The sequence below is a fragment of the Schistocerca americana genome, chromosome 8 (assembly GCF_021461395.2).
Source record: "Schistocerca americana isolate TAMUIC-IGC-003095 chromosome 8, iqSchAmer2.1, whole genome shotgun sequence".
Taxonomy (NCBI): Eukaryota; Metazoa; Arthropoda; class Insecta; order Orthoptera; family Acrididae; genus Schistocerca; species Schistocerca americana.
The window spans coordinates 150,747,602-150,769,202 of NC_060126.1; the positions used below are offsets into that span (position 1 = coordinate 150,747,602).

General features: G+C 41.8%; 1 protein-coding gene across 1 annotated transcript in view; it reads right to left on the reverse strand.

The window, feature by feature from the left end:
- Positions 1–5,153: 5,153 nt before the first annotated feature.
- Positions 5,154–21,601, reverse strand: part of LOC124545375 (leucine-rich repeat-containing protein 15-like) — a 54,852-nt gene continuing 38,404 nt past the window's right edge. Inside the window, exons 7-8 of the mRNA XM_047124286.1 lie at positions 14,072–14,360; positions 5,154–5,747 (exon numbers count right to left, since the gene is read on the reverse strand). Coding sequence (XP_046980242.1) covers positions 14,075–14,360 — 286 coding nt within the window. The 3' untranslated portion in view covers positions 5,154–5,747; positions 14,072–14,074. The remainder of the gene's footprint in view (positions 5,748–14,071; positions 14,361–21,601) is intronic.

Genomic DNA, 21,601 nt, shown 5'->3' on the forward strand with positions numbered 1-21,601 from the left:
AGAATCATGTATAGTGCTAACATTCTTGCCAAGTCTTTCCACAGTATCGTAGGAGGAACAATCAGCTATCATCATAGTCCTATTACAGGACCTCATTCACATTCAGTGAGATGTTGATAATGGCGTCTTTGTCACCTTAAAGTCATTCTTGACTAACATCAGCGCACCACCTCCAGTCTCAAAGGTAACTAAAACTCACGCTCGTTACACTGTGTATTTAAAGCAACCTGATTTTCATCCTCATAGTGGCATTACTAGCGCCGCTCTTAAGCTACTGGCGTGAAATTTGAGTAGGCGTAATGTAATGTCTCTTGCACCGGTCTCTCCGCGATATTTTCAGAAATTTTATAAATTATATAACTCAGTACATATCTCGAAATATCTCTTCTTATCTTATCGATTATCAATGCAAAGTAGTTTCAAGCCCAATTATTCCTTGGAGCGTCCATTTACTCCATGGAATAGCTTCTCTGCTATCTATGTTTTCTCTTATGAAAAGAATAGGGACTTCTTGCCGATTAGTCGTGAAAGAAGGATGTATATGTATGTATTGTTGGGCTAGTCGCCATCTTGATGAGATTCTGTATGAGAAGGAATTTAATACATGAACTAAACTAAAGTAAGTGTGTTCGCGTATTATTTAACTGTTTATTATTGACAGTGTCTGCTTACTACGCTGTGTTGCACGGGATCAGTGGGGAACGTCTGATTTACACTGGACGAACCTGCCGTTTTGTATGCTCAAGATATCCAGTTACTTCAAATAAATAGGCTAACACGGTCTTACCAGCAGATCTCCGGTCTTCCCCATGTGATCACCGAAAGTTAATAATTATTACAAATGTTTCCAGGAGATCGACTGACAATTTTCGTCGCACCGAGACTTCGAAATTGCTTCACTGCCTTATGGAATTTAAGTTAAGCTCAGTTTAATCGGGATAGAACAGTATTGAACTGTGTGAATGTGATAAGCCTGCTTTGTCAATGAAAATTCCCTTAATATACGCATGTTTTTACTATCCTGATCAGTGACGCTAAATCAGGCCGGTGCGAGAGAGGTTTTTTAAATTTTAGAAATATTAAATTTGGCTTCACTGTGACAGGACACATTTTTGAGCATTACTTAAACATTGTGTGAATTTTATGTTGCATGTGCACGAGAGAAAAGAAGACGAGGCCTATTCCAGAAGTCACAATTTCGCCACAACCTACGAGAACGTCGTTCAGGCCAGACAATATACAATTAAATTTTTGTAGATAGAAATTTAGAATAACTATTTAAATGTCTATCGGTTTGAATCAGATTCATTAAGTGAATGCTGAGTTGAACTTTAGACAAGAAGTGTTTATTATAAGTGGACGTTACATTTCAGATGTGTTACGACCCGTGGCTCTACCCTTCGTTCGATCCCTGCGAAACCCTACATTTCAGCAGGATAATGCACAACCGCATGTTGTAGGTCCTGTACGGACCTTTCTGGATACAGAAAATGTTCGACTGCTGCCCTGGCCAGCACATTCTCCAGACCTGTCACCAATTGAAAACGTCTGGTCAATGGTGGCCGAGCAACTGGCTCGTCACAATGCGCCGGTCACTACTCCTGACGAACTGTGGTATCGTGTTGAATCTGCATGGGCAGCTGTACCTGTACACGCCATCCAAGCTCTGTTTGACTCAATGCCCAGGCGTATCAAGGCCGTTATTACGGCCAGAGGTGGTTGTTCTGGGTACTGATTGCTCAGGATCTATACACTCAAACTGCGTGAAAATGTAATCACATGTCAGTTCTAGTATAGTATATTTGTCGAATGAATACCAGTTTATCATATGCATTTCTTCTTGGTGTTGCAATTTAAATGGCCAGTAGTGTATTCAGTTAACTGCACAGCGCAACTTTGTTTTGTTACTCTATTTTTTTCCAAACGAAAGAAGAATAGCGAAAACGCAGTTTTTCAGGTTTCCGCTGCCTGAGACTGCAGTCGCCTGTGTGAGTTGCGTTTGTGCGCGCGCGGAAGACGAAAGTCTCACTGGTCGAAAGCTTTATTTGTGACAGTCTTTTCGCTGTACCTATCTGCGACTACGCTATGTATAGTGATTGGCAACTTCCCTTTTCATAATATTGTTACATTCCATTCTGGATTTTCCATTGTTTGCAGTTTCGTTAACCAGCATGTAAATTCGACTTATCATCGAGAAAAATCGTGGATCTACAGTTACGGACGTATGATAGTATAATGCTATGAATTATTCTTTTGTTAGTTTTTCACGATGCCTGTACAAAATTGAGTACCATTTTTAACATGCTATTGTGCACCGAATTGTCATTTCACTTGCCTGAGAATGTCATTCGACATCATGTTAACTTTTTAACTGACAGTGGTAAATTTGTGTACCGACGTTCTCAAATGCTGTTATTTACTACCAACAATCGATTTTATTGGTGTTAATATATTCACAATAGAATAAGTTTGAACACCATTTATATGTTTTAAGTATCGATAATCTTGAAATAACAGCGAACAAGTGAGTAATGGTATGAATATTTACCGGTGGTATTTGACGTCTTCTGACCTGGTTTTATGTTTTAAATTTAGCTTGGTTGTTACTGACGTCTTAAATATATAACTGACAAAATTTTTTATACAGAATAACAATGAAATACATTTCAGTATGTAATATTTGGGAACAATAATCACTTAAACTGCTCGATTTATCATGTATTTGTAAGTGTATCGTTAGTTATGGGAACGTAAATATTCATACCAATTATTCATGAGCGCAGATCTGTGCTCAAAAACTCTGAAAAAAGTGCAGGAAATCAGCTATGTCATCTCCTTTCGGTAAATGTATGCCCTCAGGGGGAAGACATTTCCAAAAAAAGGCTGGGTTTCAAGCAGCCTTGGGCCACGTACATAAATCCTCATTTGCAGCCACTTCAGTTATCAGTTTCACGATTTTCATGAAATGCTTCTTCAAGCACAGGAAAACAGTGTGCCCTAACTACTGCGTTTGTATTGGACGTTTTCAGAGTGATAGGAGCTGGTTAAACACAGTAGCATTCGTGAAAATTGCATCCTTAAGGAAGATGTTAGTTTTGATGTGTTATAGAGTGACCGCGACCTGCATGTGATCGCTAACAGAGAGGCTACTGGCTAACGAACTGTTCACTGAACAGGAACAGGCAGGCAGAGTCAACGCGACTGCCCGGTCGTATCGGACGCATCAGCAAAAATTAAATTATGCAAGTTCCTAGTCGCACGTCCATTGTTTCAGTTTAGCTGTCGTTTTATTTGTACAAAGTTCACCGTGTTCACGTGTAGTGTCTAACGTGTTGTGCACCATGCTGCAGTTATGGATCTATGTGAAGCATTCATTGCTAGTAGTATTCCTCTACACAAAGTTACAACACTGTCCTCAGAGGTTTTCTTCACAAATATTGGTTAAATCAACACAGAGCAGATGAATCAGCATTGCGTAAAAATTACATACCGATAATTTACCAACAAGTATTGGAAGAAATACGCAATGAAATCAAGGACAGCATTATTTGGATTCCTGTTTACGAAACTAACGGCACTTGTGGCCGCCAAATTGCAAATTTAATTGTTGGTGCGCTAAAACAAGAGTCTCCTCCTTCCTATTTAGTGGCCTGCAAAGAACGTCAAAAGAGAAATCATTCTACGATCGCCAGATTCGTGAATGAAGTTATTAGGAATATATTTCCAGAATGTTCTGCAGATGAAAGGGTGTTTGTGTTTGTCAGATGCTGCCAGAGCAGAAAAAGACCTCCAAGTATTTCATCCCAATTTGATTCATGTGACGTGCTTTACTCACGGAGTACATCGCCCTGCTGAGGAAGTACGATCCGCGTTTGGGAATATAAACAAACTGATGTGATTCACAGAGAAAGTGTTTCTGCTCCCATCAAGGAAAACTACCAAATGTGTCTTTACTCTTCGAACCAGTGGTAACTTGATGGATACGTGAGTCGAAGCTGTGTAGTTTTTCAATGAGCATTTCTAGCCCATCAGAGGTGTAGTAAACGACTCCGATAGTGCAGAGGCTTGGCAGTTTTCCAGTGCAAGAAAGCACTTAATGATTCCAGCATTAAAAAAAACGTTGCTGTGATTAGCACTCATTTTTCCCATACACCTGCGAATATTAAAAAGCTTGAAACTCAGGGTTCGGCGTTGAATGAATCTATTCAGTTAATGAATAGAGTTAGTCTAGTGAACTCCTCATTGTTGCAGGTATTCCCGAGAAAACTTAAAGAAAAATTTGGAAACACTTTGAACCTTAACGCACCGTTTGAATCTTTGTCCCAAATTGATAGTTTCATTAATTGGACGGGTGAAGTTTTGCCAGAAACAATAAGTGCCAACATACTACCCAAATTGAAATATTGCCCACTTCAGCTGATGTAGAACGGTTTTTTCTGCTTATAGAAATATTTTTAGTGATCGAAACCTTACTACCGAACGTTTGGAACAGTACCTGACTGTTTACGTTTACAAGAGTACGAAAGTGTAAAATAATTTATAAACGATACTTTAGTCCGATAATATTTATCAAATTTTGACGTTGTCCAAAATATTCCTTACTGTATGTTGTTTTTGAAATAAAATATTACGGAGATATTGTGCGTGCCCCTCTGTGTGTGATTTTTCTCGAAGATGGACCTATGCGTATCGATTGTCTCTCGGTAACTAACTCGTATCGAATTAGCTTGTTTCCGACAATAGCAAGGAAGGAACAATATTTGAAACACGGTGTGCGTCTTCGTTTTGCAGTTTTTTAAAAACTGATCTCATAGAGAGCACTGCCACAAAAGACACAGAACAAGCATTCTAAATATTCCGATTTTTCGCTTTATCGCAATCGATATGCACAGGTCTGACTTCAAGATATATCGCATGCAGCAACTACTATGTTTTTTATTATTTGAGCTTGCATGTTTCGACACTTTTCATGCATATTTTAAGCATTTTTCGTGTATATTTGCATATAAAGTTCTAGCTTTTTATGTTGCATACAATCCGATTTCTAGTCATAATATACCGCAGTTGGTACTCTGCTGCACTCTTGCACACTTGCTTTTGAATTGCATCCGGATTTTTCCTGTTGGCATGTTGGACAGCCAGTAAAATACAACTTTACACAAAATTTTTTATTGAAAATGGAACTATTCTACATATAACAAATACAATACACTCTGTAATACGTTTCCAAAAGCTAACAGAACATGATAACTCCTTGAGCAAACCATTATAAATTAAGTACATGTCAAATTCTGCGGATAGAAATCTTGAACTAATATTCCTGTTTAACGTCGACAGCGTATAACACACTAATAATATTCATAAGTAGAAGAACATGAGAGCTTCAGTCTCCTAATAGACGTAAAACAACTGATGAACAACATCTATACAAAAACAATAATTGTCGTCGCCCATTGAAAATTAAAAAAATTATATCTCATTCTTACTTGAGAAAATGAAAATGAGAGAAATCATAAATCAGACTCCGTTGAATGAGATGTGTATATCGACTTAAATGGATTCCTTTGAACATCAAATCCTGAAACACCGAATGTCTTTATTTGTAAGCGTTTTATACATAACATCGACGCTCGCAAATGACTTAAAAATGCGAACTAAACGCATGGCTCGTAACTGTAGTCTGTTCGACTAGACAGGTGGTACTCGTTGTCGCCTAGCTCCAGGCTATGACATGACGCGAGTAGAACCTGAAAAAGAAGAAAACAAATTAGAATCAGGAAACACAATAGTAAAGTAACCCTTCTTTACCCTTCTCTCTAATAATTATTACGTCTTTATTCTCACTTAAAAACGAGAAAATATTTACTAAACTCTGCAGCGAACGGCATCCTAAAGAAGTAAGGTGTTAGTTAACAATAGATATCACTCATTTCGGCTCTTTCGTATTAGTTAAGACGTAAGTTTCAACAAATAACAAGACAAAACTGTGTGGCAATGACTTGACTTTTCAAATAAAACGACTAAATAGCAATTATTAATTTAATGACATCATTAAAAGTACAATTCGAAAACGAAGAAGTCAATAATAATTGGAGAAATTTACAAAGAGAACACAAAGCTACAATCTAAGTTGTGAACAGACGTTCAAACACTTAAAAAAATCAAATTGATTTCAGAAATACATTGTGGTCTTACCTAAACCTACTGCATTCTCAGGTATGTAAAGACTGTTGGTGTACAATGAAGGTTGGGTTTATAATGCCGTACCGCTAGCAAAAAAGGCATAAACTTACGCTACCTGTAATCCTAAATAAATGTTGGAAGAAGCCAACAGTTTCTCATCATCTTCAGCAATGCCAATCACAATGCCCTCATTATTTTTAGATAAGATATTTTTAGCCGCTAAGTAAACGTATTATTCCATCTTCACGTCCATCAAACCGATCGTGCGAGTGGAGGGTAGCAATTCACAACTGTCATTGGGCTGCCCCAACCTCAGCAGAAATTTATCCACATTTCACAAATGTAAGGAACTCACAATTTTCTTATGGCTGTCAGGGTCTTTACGTTCGTTGACGTAGTTTCAGCGTTTCCTCCATTGTTGTTGTTGTTGTTGTTGTTGTTGTTAGATTAGATTCAGTTTTCGTTCCATAGACCCAAAAAATGAGATGATTCTCGTAGTTGTGGAAAATGTCAGAAATTATAACATAAAAAACCATAAAAATTTGAATACAATACTTACTACTCTGGTTATTTGTCAGGAGGTTGTGAAAATAGGTGAATACATTACAGTAAACTGAACTGCTAATACACTCCTGGAAATGGAAAAAAGAACACATTGACACCGGTGTGTCAGACCCACCATACTTGCTCCGGACACTGCGAGAGGGCTGTACAAGCAATGATCACACGCACGGCACAGCGGACACACCAGGAACCGCGGTGTTGGCCGTCGAATGGCGCTAGCTGCGCAGCATTTGTGCACCGCCGCCGTCAGTGTCAGCCAGTTTGCCGTGGCATACGCAGCTCCATCGCAGTCTTTAACACTGGTAGCATGCCGCGACAGCGTGAACGTGAACCGTATGTGCAGTTGACGGACTTTGAGCAAGGGCGTATAGTGGGCATGCGGGAGGCCGGGTGGACGTACCGCCGAATTGCTCAACACGTGGGGCGTGAGGTCTCCACAGTACATCGATGTTGTCGCCAGTGGTCGGCGGAAGGTGCACGTGCCCGTCGACCTGGGACCGGACCGCAGCGACGCACGGATGCACGCCAAGACCGTAGGATCCTACGCAGTGCCGTAGGGGACCGCACCGCCACTTCCCAGCAAATTAGGGACACTGTTGCTCCTGGGGTATCGGCGAGGACCATTCGCAACCGTCTCCATGAAGCTGGGCTACGGTCCCGCACACCGTTAGGCCGTCTTCCGCTCACGCCCCAACATCGTGCAGCCCGCCTCCAGTGGTGTCGCGACAGGCGTGAATGGAGGGACGAATGGAGACGTGTCGTCTTCAGCGATGAGAGTCGCTTCTGCCTTGGTGCCAATGATGGTCGTATGCGTGTTTGGCGCCGTGCAGGTGAGCGCCACAATCAGGACTGCATACGACCGAGGCACACAGGGCCAACACCCGGCATCATGGTGTGGGGAGCGATCTCCTACACTGGCCGTACACCACTGGTGATCGTCGAGGGGACACTGAATAGTGCACGGTACATCCAAACCGTCATCGAACCCATCGTTCTACCATTCCTAGACCGGCAAGGGAACTTGCCGTTCCAACAGGACAATGCACGTCCGCATGTATCCCGTGCCACCCAACGTGCTCTAGAAGGTGTAAGTCAACTACCCTGGCCAGCAAGATCTCCGGATCTGTCCCCCATTGAGCATGTTTGGGACTGGATGAAGCGTCGTCTCACGCGGTCTGCACGTCCAGCACGAACGCTGGTCCAACTGAGGCGCCAGGTGGAAATGGCATGGCAAGCCGTTCCACAGGACTACATCCAGCATCTCTACGATCGTCTCCATGGGAGAATAGCAGCCTGCATTGCTGCGAAAGGTGGATATACACTGTACTAGTGCCGACATTGTGCATGCTCTGTTGCCTGTGTCTATGTGCCTGTGGTTCTGTCAGTGTGATCATGTGATGTATCTGACCCCAGGAATGTGTCAATAAAGTTTCCCCTTCCTGGGACAATGAATTCACGGTGTTCTTATTTCAATTTCCAGGAGTGTATTTACATAATTAATACGATGTCAGAACGAAACATTGTAATGCACTGCTAATAAACTGATCATACATAAATACCTAATCTTGACTGTTGGGACCAAGTGCTGTCAAAACTGAAATCTAATAGACATATTTACTTAAGCTGGTCTAACACTCCCTGTTAAGATATTCAGCAATGGTGTAGAAAGAGGTACCTGTCAAAAAGTCTTTCAAACTCTGCTTAAACCATGCTTTATCTGAAATTAAGTGTTTAATGGTTGCTGGCATTTTTTTTTGAAAATGTGTATTTCTGAATATTGGAACCCTTTCTGCACCAAGGCAAGTGATTTGAGGTCTTTATGTAGATTGTTCTTATTCCTAGTATTGATGCTATGTATTAAGCTATTGGTTGGAAATAGAGATATATTACTAGCAACAAATGTCGTTAAGGAATAAATATACTGAGAAGCAGTTGTTAGATAACAAAGTTCCTTGAACAGGTTTCCACATAATGTTCTAGAATTTACATCACAAGTGATTTTCATTACATGCTTTTGCATGCTAAAATCTTTTGCTTGGTTTAATGAGTTACCTCAGAATTTGGTCCTGTATGAAGTAATAGAATGAAAGTAAGCAAAGTATGCAATTTTGTTACATTTATATCTCCTACATCTGACATCTTTCTCACTGCAAATACAGACTTGTTGCGGCATTTAAGCAGTTGTGTGGTATGCGCTTCCCAACTGAATTTAGAGTTGTAATCCAAGAAATTTAGCACTGTCAACATCTTTGATCTGCATGTCTTCATATGTTATACACATGCTGGAAGCAAATCTCTTGCAGGCTCTGAACTGCATGTAGAGGGTTTAATGACAGTGAAATAGCTTTAAACCATTTATTAATGTCAGTGAAAATTTGATGAACAGCTATTTCTAAATCTGTTCTTGTCTTGCTACTTACTTTAATGTTTGTATCATCTGCAAACAAAACAAATTTAGCTTCTGGCAATGTAACAGTTGAGAGATCATTAATATACACAAGAAAAAGAAGCTGACCCAAGATGAAGACTGACTGCTTAGTGCACAGGTATTTCGCAGTGACACCCTTTGTTTTTGTCGATATATTTTCATGATCACTAGAATACTTAGATTTTAAGGATTTTATGATGAATGCTACTTCTCTGGGAGATGTGAGTGACATCTCCACTTTACTGAAGTTATTTTTAAAAACTGGTCTCAGATACTCCGTTGCATTGTTCACCGTACCTGATAACCCCAAGCTGTCAGTAAAATAAATAAAGTACTTGCTTAAGAGGTTTGCAACAATACATGCACTTGTTGCCAAAGTCTCATTTGTTTTTAGAGCTATTTGTTCCTCTTCCTTTTTGGCCCCATCTGTCATTGTCTTCACTATATCCCATGCAGTTCTTTCATTGCCCGATGTAATTACCTTTTCTCATAATGAAGCTGCTTCAGTTTCTGAGTTACTTGCTTCAATATTTTGCAGTATTCTTTATAATGCATTACAATGCTAACATCAGAGCTGTTCGTGGATAGTAGTTATAGTCTCCTTTTTGACCCACGTGATATCTTTATTCCTTGTGTAACCCACGGTTTATTTTTTGACTTGTGTGTGATTTGAGCTACCTCTTAGGGAAAACAATTTTCAAAAGTGAAAGTAACTTTATTAATGAGTGCTTTGTATTTTCCATTTGAATCAGAACTATTGTAAATATTTATGCAGTTCATGTCTTTGACCAGTTTCCTGAATTTCTCAATTTTTGACTGATCAATTACGCTCCTGTACTCAGATTTAATAGATTTTCAACATTTAACACAAGATACTGCATGTCATGATCAGTCAGCCCATTTACTACTGGTTTTGTGATATGACTCTTTTCCCTAGATTGTCTACAAACATATTGTAAATAGCAATCTCAGAGAATTTACATATCGTAGTTGCGGAATTGACAGTAGGAACTAAATTAAATGATAGTTTTACTGGTTGCACTACTTGTTCACTGACAGAAATTTTCAATAAATCCACATTAAAATCACCAGCAACCACTATTTCCTTGTTTTTTAATGTGAGATGGGACGACAGAGATTCCAGACTTTTTGATGAAGAGGCTAAAATTTCCTTAAGGTGATCTGTATATACTTACTATTACAAACGACTTATTATGAAATATTATGAAATACTACTTCTGTTGCACAAGCTTGTAAGCGCTGTTCTGAGAAAATTTTATTAACATCAATATTCTTGAAAACAAAACAGTTTCTGACAATGTGGCAACTACTCCGTTCTCTGTATTTTCTGTACAGAAGAAAGAAGCTACACTATGTGATCAAAAGTATCCGGACTCCTCCAAAAACATACGTTTTTCATTTTAGGTGCATTGTGCTGCCACCTACTGCCAGATACTCCATATCAGCGACCTCAGTAGTCATTAGACTTCGTGAGAGAGCAGAATAGGGCGCTCCGCGCAATTCACGGGATTCGAACGTGGCAGGTGATAGGGTGTCACTTGTGTCATACGTCTGTACGCGAGCTTTCCACAGTCCTAAACATCCCTAGGTCCACTGTTTTCGATGTGATAGTCAAGTGGAAACGTGAAGGGACATGTACAGCACAAAAGCATACAGGCTGACCTCGTCTGTTGACTGACAGAGACTGCCGACAGTTGAAGAGGTTTGCAATGTGTAATAGGCAGACATCTATCCAGACCATCAGACAGGAGCTCCAAACTGCATCAGGATCCACTGCACGTACTATGACAGTTAGGTGGGAGGTGAGTAAACTTGGATTTCATGACCGAGCGGGTGCTCATAAGCCACACATCACGCCGGTAAATGCTAAAAGACGCTTCGCTTGGTGTAAGGAGCGTAAACATTGGACGATTGAACAGTGGAAAAACGTTGTGTGGAGTGATGAATCACGGTACACAATGTGGTGATCCGATGACAGGGTGTGGGTAAGGCGAATGCCCAGTGAACGTCATCTGCCAGCGTGTGTAGTGCCAACAGTAAAATTCGGAGGCGGTGGTGTTATGGTGTGGTCGTGTTTTTGATGAAGGGGGCTTGCACCCCTTGTTGTTTTGCGTGGCACTATCACAGCACAGGCCTACATTGATGTTTTGAGCACCTTCTTGCTTCCCACTGTTGAAGCAACTTAGGGATGCCGATTGCATCATTCAACACGACCGAGCAGCTGTTTATAATGCACGGCCTCTGGCGGAGTGGTTGCACGACAGCAACATCCCTGTAATGGACTGGCCTGCACAGAGTCCTGACCTGAATCCTATAGAATACCTTTGAGATGTTTTGGAACGCCGACTTTGTGCCAGGCCTCACCGACCGACATCGATACCTCTCCTCAGTGCAGCACTCCAAGAAACCTCCCAGCACCTGACTGAACGTATGCCTGCGAGAGTGGAAGCTGTCAAGGCTAAGGGTGGGCCAACGCCATATTGAATTCCAGCATTACCGATGGAGGGCGCCACTAACTTGTAAGTCATTTTCAGTCACGTGTCCGGATACTTTTGATCACATAGTGTAACTGGAATCCTGTGACATTTAATATATCTATACCAGTGTCCACAGGATGTTCAGAGAGCCCGCATCTCGTGGTCGTGCGGTAGCGTTCTCGCTTCCCACGCCCGGGTTCCCGGGTTCGATTCCCGGCGGGGTCAGGGATTTTCTCTGCCTCGTGATGGCTGGGTGTTGTGTGCTGTCCTTAGGTTAGTTAGGTTTAAGTAGTTCTAAGTTCTAGGGGACTGATGACCATAGATGTTAAGTCCCATAGTGCTCAGAGCCATTTGACCCATTTTTGATGTTCAGAGAGGCAGATTATATCAATTGGTTTGATCGGCTCTAATTATTCAACACATACAAGCAATTCATTAAGCTTACTCCTCTGCCCTCGGATATTCTGATGTTATTGTTGTTATCGTCATCGTGGTCTTCAGTCCAAAGAATACTTTAATGCAACTCTCCACGCTACTCTCTCCTGTGCAAACCTCTTCATCTCGAATACCTTCTGCAACCTACATCCGTTTGCACCTGCCTACTGCACTCATTTCTTGGCCTTCCTGTACAATTTTTACCCCCTACCCCTCTCCCCTCCCCCCTCCCACACACAGTTACCTCCAATACTAAATTAGTGATCCCTTGATGTCTTAGAATGTGTCCTATCAACCAATCCCTTCAAACTTTCTGGCAGATTAAAACTGTGTGCCCGACCGAGACCTGAACTCGGTCCGCTGCAAAGTGAAGATTTCTTTCTGGAACCGATCACCATTACATAGACCGAGAGCTACCTGAAGAACAAGCAGGATGTCGTAAAGGAAGTAATCCACGAACTTACAGCATCCGGTGGATTATGGAGAAGACAAAAGAATTCTAGGAAGATGTGTACCTCAGATTTATTGGTTATACTAAAGCCTTTGACTGTCGAACACAACAAATTACTAGATGTACTCAAAATACTGGGATTAACAGATCATCTGACTTACCACATATGGAGTTTATACTCTGACCAAGAGGGCATGGTGAGAATCGTATATGGAGCAACTAAGTTGGTCAAGATTCAGAAAGGTGAAGGCCATGCTGTATACTATCACCTTATCTAGCCAATCTGTATGTAGGGAGCGTTATGACGAATGTCAGTTTAGATGAAGAAGAAACTGGAATTAAAACAAACATATTATAGAATTAAAATAGAATAAAGATAAATACGATTAGATGGTACCATCCTGATGGCCAAAATTGAGTTAAAGATATTGAAGGTGAAAGAAGAACACACAGAGGCTGGACTAATACTGCATTTCAAGAAAACGTAAATTCTGGCAACTATAACTATCAGTTGATTACATGTAGGAGGAGAAAGAATGAGGATAGTTTCTATTTTCATTTGTTTCGACTCGCAGACTTTTTTTTTCTGCTGATGCTAACTGCACCCACGAAATCAAGAGATGCTTGTTACTTGCTAGAAAGGCAAAGGCCAACCTTGACATTGTTTGATGGAGTACAGATAACAACAAAGATCCATTTAGCAAAGACTATGGTCTTTCCATTTGTGATGTACAGGTGCGAGACGTGGACCATAAGAAAAGCTGAGCTTCATAGACTCCTTTTGACTATGGTGTTGGAGGAAACTCCTTAAAAGATCCATGGACTTCAAGGAGAACAAATAGGTCGGTATTACAGAAAATTGTTCCTTGGAAGATCTGATACTGAAACAAAAACTAGCCTTCTTTATGTTCATCATGAGAAGAAATGATTTGCAGAAAAGATCATAATGCTGCAGAAGATCGAAGGCACAAAGAAGCAGCAAAGGGATGGATTGATAGAATCAGAAGTAATGGATTTCAGCCTGGAAAGTCTTTGGGAGATAGTAGGAGACAGTTCATGCAGTCAGAGAGAGGAGATGATGATGATGAGGAGGAGGAGGAGGATGATGACGATACGGAGGATGGCATGAATGAGAATGGTGTCTATGAGGATAGTGTGGATGAGGATATGGATGGTGTGGATGAAGTAATGGACAGTTCATGCAGTCAGAGAGAGGAGATGATGATGATGATGAGGAGGAGGAGGAGGAGGAGGAGGATGATAAGGAGGATGGTATGAATGAGAGTGGTGTCTACAAGGATAGTCTGGATGAGGATATGGATGGTGTGGATGAGGATGTTGATTGTGTGGATGAGGATGATCAGAATGAGAATGATGTGGAGGAAGATGATGTGGATTAGGATGCTGAGGAAGATGATGGTGTGGATGAGGATATTGAGGATGAGGATGTTGAAGATGAGGATGAGGATAATGATCATGATGGACAGATTCTGGCACGATTGTACCACTTACCGGCTAGTACATCTCGTCAGTGGCGGGCCCAGCGCGCTTGTAGAAGCCTCTGGAGAAGGCGGCTGGCCCGGTCTCGCAGGTGAGGCATGTGGGGAGCAGGCGGCGGCGGTGCAGGAAGATGGCGACGCCGAGCAGCGCCATGCCCAGCAGCAGACCGAGCAGCACGCCCACCAGCATGGCTGCGTCGCGCTCCGGCTTGGAGCCGTCAGTGGGTAGGCAGCGCATGTTGTACCCACTGCGCCACATCCACGCGAACGTCTTGCCACGCATCTCCTCTGGATGCTCGCACCTGCCACATACACACACACAGCAACCTAATCCAGACAGCTCTCAACATCCGAGTCTGTAGGCTTCACCTGATGGGGTTGGGTTGGGTTGATTTGGGGGAAGAGACCAAACTGCGAGGTCATCGGTCTCATCGGATTAGGGAAGGATGGGGAAGGAAGTCGGCCGTGCCCTTTCAAAGGAACCACCCTGGCATTTGCCTGGAGCTATTTAGGGAAATCACGGAAAACCTAAATCAGGATGGCCAGGCGCGGGATTGAACCGTCGTCCTCACCTGATGGGGCCGGCCGAAGTGGCCGTGCGGTTAAAGGCGCTGCAGTCTGGAACCGCAAGACCGCTACGGTCGCAGGTTCGAATCCTGCCTCGGGCATGGATGTTTGTGATGTCCGTAGGTTAGTTAGGTTTAACTAGTTCTAAGTTCTAGGGGACTAATGACCTCAGCAGTTGAGTCCCATAGTGCTCAGAGCCATTTGAACCATTTTTTTCACCTGATGGGTTGTTTAAACAAACCCTCTAGCAGCCTCTGTAGTCAATTGGGAAAATGAATGCTCACTGTTCAAGTTTATGTTCAGTGTGTGTGTTCTCTTGTATCTTAGCCACTGATGGATGAAGATGGACCAATGGCAGAGACGGCATAGCTTTAGTGACTCCATTGCAAGGGCGGTAATTACGCAACATGACCATTAGCTATTCATGTTAACTACCTAGGGAACTCCTAAAATCTACATAGGTGAGCAAAAAAGTAACTTTCGCATGGTGTGTCGCAACCGAGTAAAAGAGCTCGATTAAACTTGGACCACCACACATTGAAAGAGCCCCTACGGTATATGAAAGAAGGTAACTGAAAGAGAGACGTGTTTAGAACAACAGAAATGGCAACATTATTCAAAGGTGATAGTCACTCTGAAGTCACCGCGGTCTATGATGGTCTCCTGGACGTTACAAAAGGTGGGACCTCTTAATAGGATGTGTGATAACTGTGGGCAGCAATGCATGCAGTTCAATGTGCTCCTATGCTGTACTCCTTCACTGCGTGATTTCGGCTGTGACTTCTTTTTTATGGATGACAATGCATGACTACATCGAATTGCACAGTTGGAGGAGCTCTGGGAATGAGAGGATGTTCAGGGAAGGACTGGCCTGCCCATTCACCTGACTTAAATCCCATTGAGCACCTGTGGGATGCATTGGGGAGGCTTACTGTAGGACGTCCACATGCGCGAATGACTACCCAGCAGTTGTCATCCACATTGGTGGAGGAATGGAGTACCCTACCACAAGAACTCCTTACCAACTTCTTGGCCAGAATGGGAGCACATTGTTCTTCTTAGATTGCTGCCTATGGTGACCCCACACCCTACTGAGAATTATGTCCCACCGTTTGTAATGTCCTGAGATAATCATGAATCAGCATGACTTCGGTGTAATTGTTGTCTTTGAATGAAAGTGTCATATCTCATCGTCTCACTGTGTATTTCTTTCAATTACCTGTGGTACTAAACTGTAGCAGTTGCTTCTATGCATGGTCCAAGTTTCATAGAGCTTTGTTTCTCGGCAGTGACATGTCATGCAAAAATTAGTTTCATCCTTAAATTTTGCACACCGGTGTATATTATTAAACAGCTAAGATGGCCACCCTGTCGCAGATGTGGGTTGGCTATCTAATGGCTTCCAGGAGCAACAAAAATTTGATTTCTCAGTCCTTCATGTAAATTAATTAATGACCGAATTTAAAAATTTAAAGTCCTGCCATAATCTACACATTAAGAGGCACTGTCATACGTTGGTGGTTTAACATGATGAGTCAAGTATTAGAGTTAGAAATCAAGTCTGCGTCTTGTCGCAGTGTAACTCACGCCGCGCAAATTACCCAGACTATATTCATCCAGGATTTGACAATTGGAGCACTTGGCTCTTACACGTAATTTCAAATATTTCGGAAACTTTTCCTCACTGGCAATCCTCTCCCCGTTTCCCAAAGACACAAAATAATGAAAAGAAAAAAAAAATATCTGTTGCTGTTTTTAACTGTGCACGCAGTAAAACTTAAGCATCAGGTATAACGTTTTAATTTATTACTGCTTTAACACTAACTCTATTCACAACAAATTTTGTAGACAGTATCTACCTGTAGTGTTGCCATTGTAGTCTAGTACGTAGAGCACTAGTGTCCGGCGCTCTTGGTGCCTACTTCAATCCTGGATATGTGCGGGGATATTTCCTCCTTCCATTCTCTCCAAGACAGCGGTATATCAACTCAGCCTGCTATCAAATGTGTACCGGGAGTATTTCCCAGGGCTGATTTGATTTGATTTTGACAGGGAAGCTACAACAGCTTAGGTCTAACCCACCACTGCCTGCACCGAAACAGAGTTTATTGTGCGGTATCGCTCCCTGTATACCTAGTAAAGGCAACCAACGCCCTTAAATAGTGCAAAGAGCCCCTTTGCCAGTTTTTTGTTAGACACAATTTCTGCAGGTCTAGTTGTCCCGAAGATACTGTATCTTTTGCTCTCCAGTGCCAAGCATTCGAAGATTAGGTGTGATGCCGTTTCTTCACCCTCATCACAGATCCTACATTTAGGGTCATCTCCCGTTATACACATTGTGTGTAGGTGTTTTTTGAAATTCCCATGGTCGGTCGTCAGTCCAGTCATGCGTTTGATCTCTTTCCTGTTCAATCCCAGGATTACAGAGCTAAAATTTCCCAGGGTTAAAAGGCGGTGCCTGCATTCGAGCCAGTACCGTCGTTACCAGCTTGTGTGATTGACATTACTTTACTTATCGACATACACCACTGGACGTACGTGAAAAATTATATCACTGTACGACAGATAGTTGAGGATGTATGACGTCATAAACAGTGAGACGCTTGAAAACTAGCTTTACTGAAAATACATTAACTCATATATAAAATAATCAGACGTTGAAGCTGTTGCATAAAAGGTAGTTCGATTCTTTAAAGAATAGGGGATGGAGGTGTTACTGGTGGCAATATAACCGGCTAAAGAGCAGGCGAAGGTCAGTTTTCTTCGGCGGTCACATAAAACATATAACCGCCAGCTACGCTAAACCACCGCCTTCTCACTGCCTCTGCCGCTTAACTCTTGAGTACGACGTCGCTTCGCTCCACTGGGCTACCGCAAATTCAGATTCTCCTTTAACGTCGTGTCGAGCATAGTCGACTTGCTGACATATTGTCAAGGGTCGCTGATTCCGTCTTGTGATAGACTTTCCCATTACAAGGATCCGTCGATTTAAGGGGAGTATAAATGACCATTTTGTTGAAAAATTTTAATTTCTTTTTTTTTCGTATAGAAACATAATTCGGGATTTGATGATTAACTTGGTGTAAGATTTATTAAATTTCATTGACTGCGAGTATATTTAACCTAATTTAATTAATGGGTTAGGACAGTTTTAGGATTTCGTAAAACATTAGTCAGTTAAAAATTAATATCTCAAGACCCATAACGTATAGAAGGGAGTGGCATGATTTCAATACTAGTAGAAATATCACTGCATAACGTGGAAGGACTGACATAACAGTTGTGATTCTTGTATGTGTTGTGCATGCGACATTCTTGGTATAAGGCAGTGAAACAGGAGCTACTGAAGTCACTGCTGTCTCATGGCAAGATTATTAGGAGTCGTCTGCTAGACAATGCCGTCACTCAACAATCAGAATACTATAGTCAAGCCACAAGAAGCAATTAACTTAAGTGTGAAAGAAGCTGTGTGGGCAACCTTTTTGCATAAAATATCAGCAGGTGACAGGCTGATCCACAACCTTCGTTCAGGTGAGTGATGTAAATATAAGAAACCTGAATCAATCGGAGCTGTAGAAAAAAATTCCCCACGTGAACTCTTTATCTAAGGCTTTTGCGTTGACTAAAACCACTAGTAGAGATTCGGCAAATCCAGGTCTTTTGAAGAATTATCTGACAGGGAAAACACAAAATGTGAATGAGTCATTCAACAATGTAGTGTTCACAAGAGTGTCTAAAAATGTATTTGTGGGGTACCATACATTGAGGGTTGGTGTATATGATGCTATTATCGCATTTAGTGTTGATTGTACTGGTAGACTGAAAGTCTTTGAGGAGCTGGGAGTGAAAACTGGTTGGAAGACGCGGGACATGCTGGAGGAACTGGAGAGGGAGCGAGTTGACAAGGCTGAGCTACAAGGTCAAAAAGTGTCAAACGAGCAAGATCTTTTAAGGGAAGCTTCAGAGGATGGGTTCGAACACTGTAGAAGATGAAGACTACGGTGCTGATACGTTTTAGCTGTTGTTTGTATTAAACTGTTTTAACTTAAATTAATTTTTAATTGCAGTTTCTGAAAAAATAATTTTCCCAGTCCAGTGACCCATTTCCTCAGGAACTATAGAAGATCGACTTTTGATATTTTTTAAAATTAATTTATGACGCCTTTATGACAAAGACCTATCGAATGGTAAAGATAGCTTATCTGTTGCTAGTAAAACGCACAAAAATTTAAGGAAATATTTAACAACAAATAAATCAGAAAAAATTGCTATTCTACCTCCTAGAATATATACTTCAACCAAACTGAAAGGGTAAGAACCGGAAGGACGTTTAAGTAAACTGCAAAAGTTTCATCAATTTGCATGTAGTAATTCTTGAAACACTGTGTCATGAAATTAGCAACTTTAACATTAGCGGGATTCATACTCTCCTTAAGTTATATCAATGTTTAATGATCAGTAAGTAATGTATTGGGTTGGTGCAAAAGTTCGCATTGTTTTTCCATAAGTTTATAAGTCAAATAAACACAACAGATACACATAACAGACATCAGTGATCAGTAGTACATTCTCCTTCAACATTTACCATAGGCCGCCGACGCTGAGGTAACTTCCACATTCCGCGACTGTAGAAATCACGTGATTTTGAGACGAACAACTCATCGTGGCACGTTCTGACCGCATTCATATCCGGCAAGCAACTGCCTTGAAGGCTGTTCGATCGGGAGCAGAAAAGGTGAAAACCTGAGGGCGCTATAAAAGGTGAATAAGGCGGGTGCGGCAGGGCTCCAAGCACTACTCCTGTATAGTGCTTTTTGTCAGTCTAGCAGTCTATCGTGGTGACACACTTCACGCAGTCTTCCTGGACGCTCTTCTTGGGTTTCATCTGCAAGGCGCTTCAGTTGTTGACAATAAATGTCAGCAGTTATGGTTACAACACCGTTGGTGTCGCACCAGATGTGTTACATTATCTTTTGTGGATGCGCGCAGGTCTTTGTACGGGAGTTGTTGCTTTGTTTGTACTCAACCATTCCTTTCTCATTTTCTCCTTACGTTAGCATAAAGGCCCCATTTCTCGTCATATGTAACGATACAGGATAGGAAAGGTCGGTGTTGCCCGCATCTCGTGGTCGTGCGGTAGCGTTCTCGCTTCCCACGCCCGGGTTCCCGGGTTCGATTCCCGGCGGGGTCAGGGATTTTCTCTGCCTCGTGATGGCTGGGTGTTGTGTGCTGTCCTTAGGTTAGATAGGTTTAAGTAGTTCTAAGTTCTAGGGGACTGATGACCATAGATGTTAAGTCCCATAGTGCTCAGAGCCATTTGAACCATTTGAAAGGTCGGTGTTGACGAGCAAGCAGAGACGCACGTATGATCACCAGCTAATTATTGTGATTTTGGCTTAGTGCATGCAGTACTCACACACCCAGTTTTTGAACCTCTCCCACTGCATGCAAATGCCGCACGATGATGAAATGATCAGAGTTCATCACATCTGCAGTTGTCGAGTACACAGACGTGGATCATTGCGGATTTACGCGTTTAAACGATATTCATCAAACCCGAAGCTCTTCCTGAACTTGGACAGTCACTAATGTCAAAACGACCCTCCTTAAAACGAGAAAACCATTTTCTTGCCGTACTCTGTCCAGTGGCATTATTCCCAGACACAGCGCAAACGTTTCTGACTGACTCCGCTGCTGTCACCCCTCTATTGATCTCAAACAGAAGAATATGTCAGAAATATTCCGATTTCTGTACTTGGCACTCCATTTTCTAGCGTGCAAATCTCCACTCACTACCTCCTGTAAATGACAAAATGAAAGTATATAAACTCAAACTCAAATAGCAACATGAACTACAAATAAAAAGGCAATCGATGAATAAACCCACAGCAACCGGAATACCAACACGCAAAACAAAATCGCTACGACTTATGCACCAACCTAATTGTAGTTGTTGTGGTCTTCAGTCCTGAGACTGGTTTGATACAGCTCTCCATGCTACTCTATCCTGTGCAAGCTTCTTCATCTCCCAGTACCTACCGCAACCTACATCCTTCTGAATCTGCTTAGTGTATTGATCTCTTGGTCTCCCTCTACGATTTTTACCCTCCACGCTGCCCTCCAATACTAAATTGGTGATCCCTTGATGCCTCAGAACATGTCCTACCAACCGATCCCTTCTTCTGGTCAAGTTGTGCCACAAACTTCCTTTCTCCCCAATCCTATTCAATACTTCCTCATTAGTTATGTGATCTACCCATCTAATCTTCAGCATTCTTCTGTAGCACCACATTTCGAAAGCTTCTATTCTCTTCTTGTCCAAACTATTTATCGTCCATGTTTCACTTCCATACATGGCTACACTCCATACAAATACTTTCAGAAACGACTTCCTGACACTTAAATCTATACTCGATGTTAACAAATTTCTCTTCTTCAGAAATGCTTTCCTTGCCATTGCCAGTCTACATTTTATATCCTCTCCACTTCGACCATCATCAGTTACTTTGCTCCCGAAATAGCAAAACTCCTTTACTACTTTAAGTGTCTCCTTTCCTAATCTAATTCCCTCAGCATCACCCGACTTAATTCGACTACATTCCATTACCCTCATTTTGCTTTTGTTGATGTTCATCTTATATCCTCCTTTCAAGACACTGTCCATTCCATTCAACTGCTCTTCCAAGTCCTTTACTGTCTCTGACAGAATTACAATGTCATCGGCGAACCTCAAAGTTTCTATTTCTTCTCCATGGATTTTAATACCTACTCCGAATTTTTCTTTTGTTTCCTTTACTGCTTCCTCAATATACAGATTGAACAACATCGGGGAGAGGCTACAACCCTGTCTTACTCCCTTCCCAACCACTGCTTCCCTTTCATGTCCCTCGACTCTTACAACTGTCCATCCTAATAACTGTCTGTTAATGTATTGCTGTAGGTTACGGCTTCTTCCAAACTTCCACTCCCGGATCAC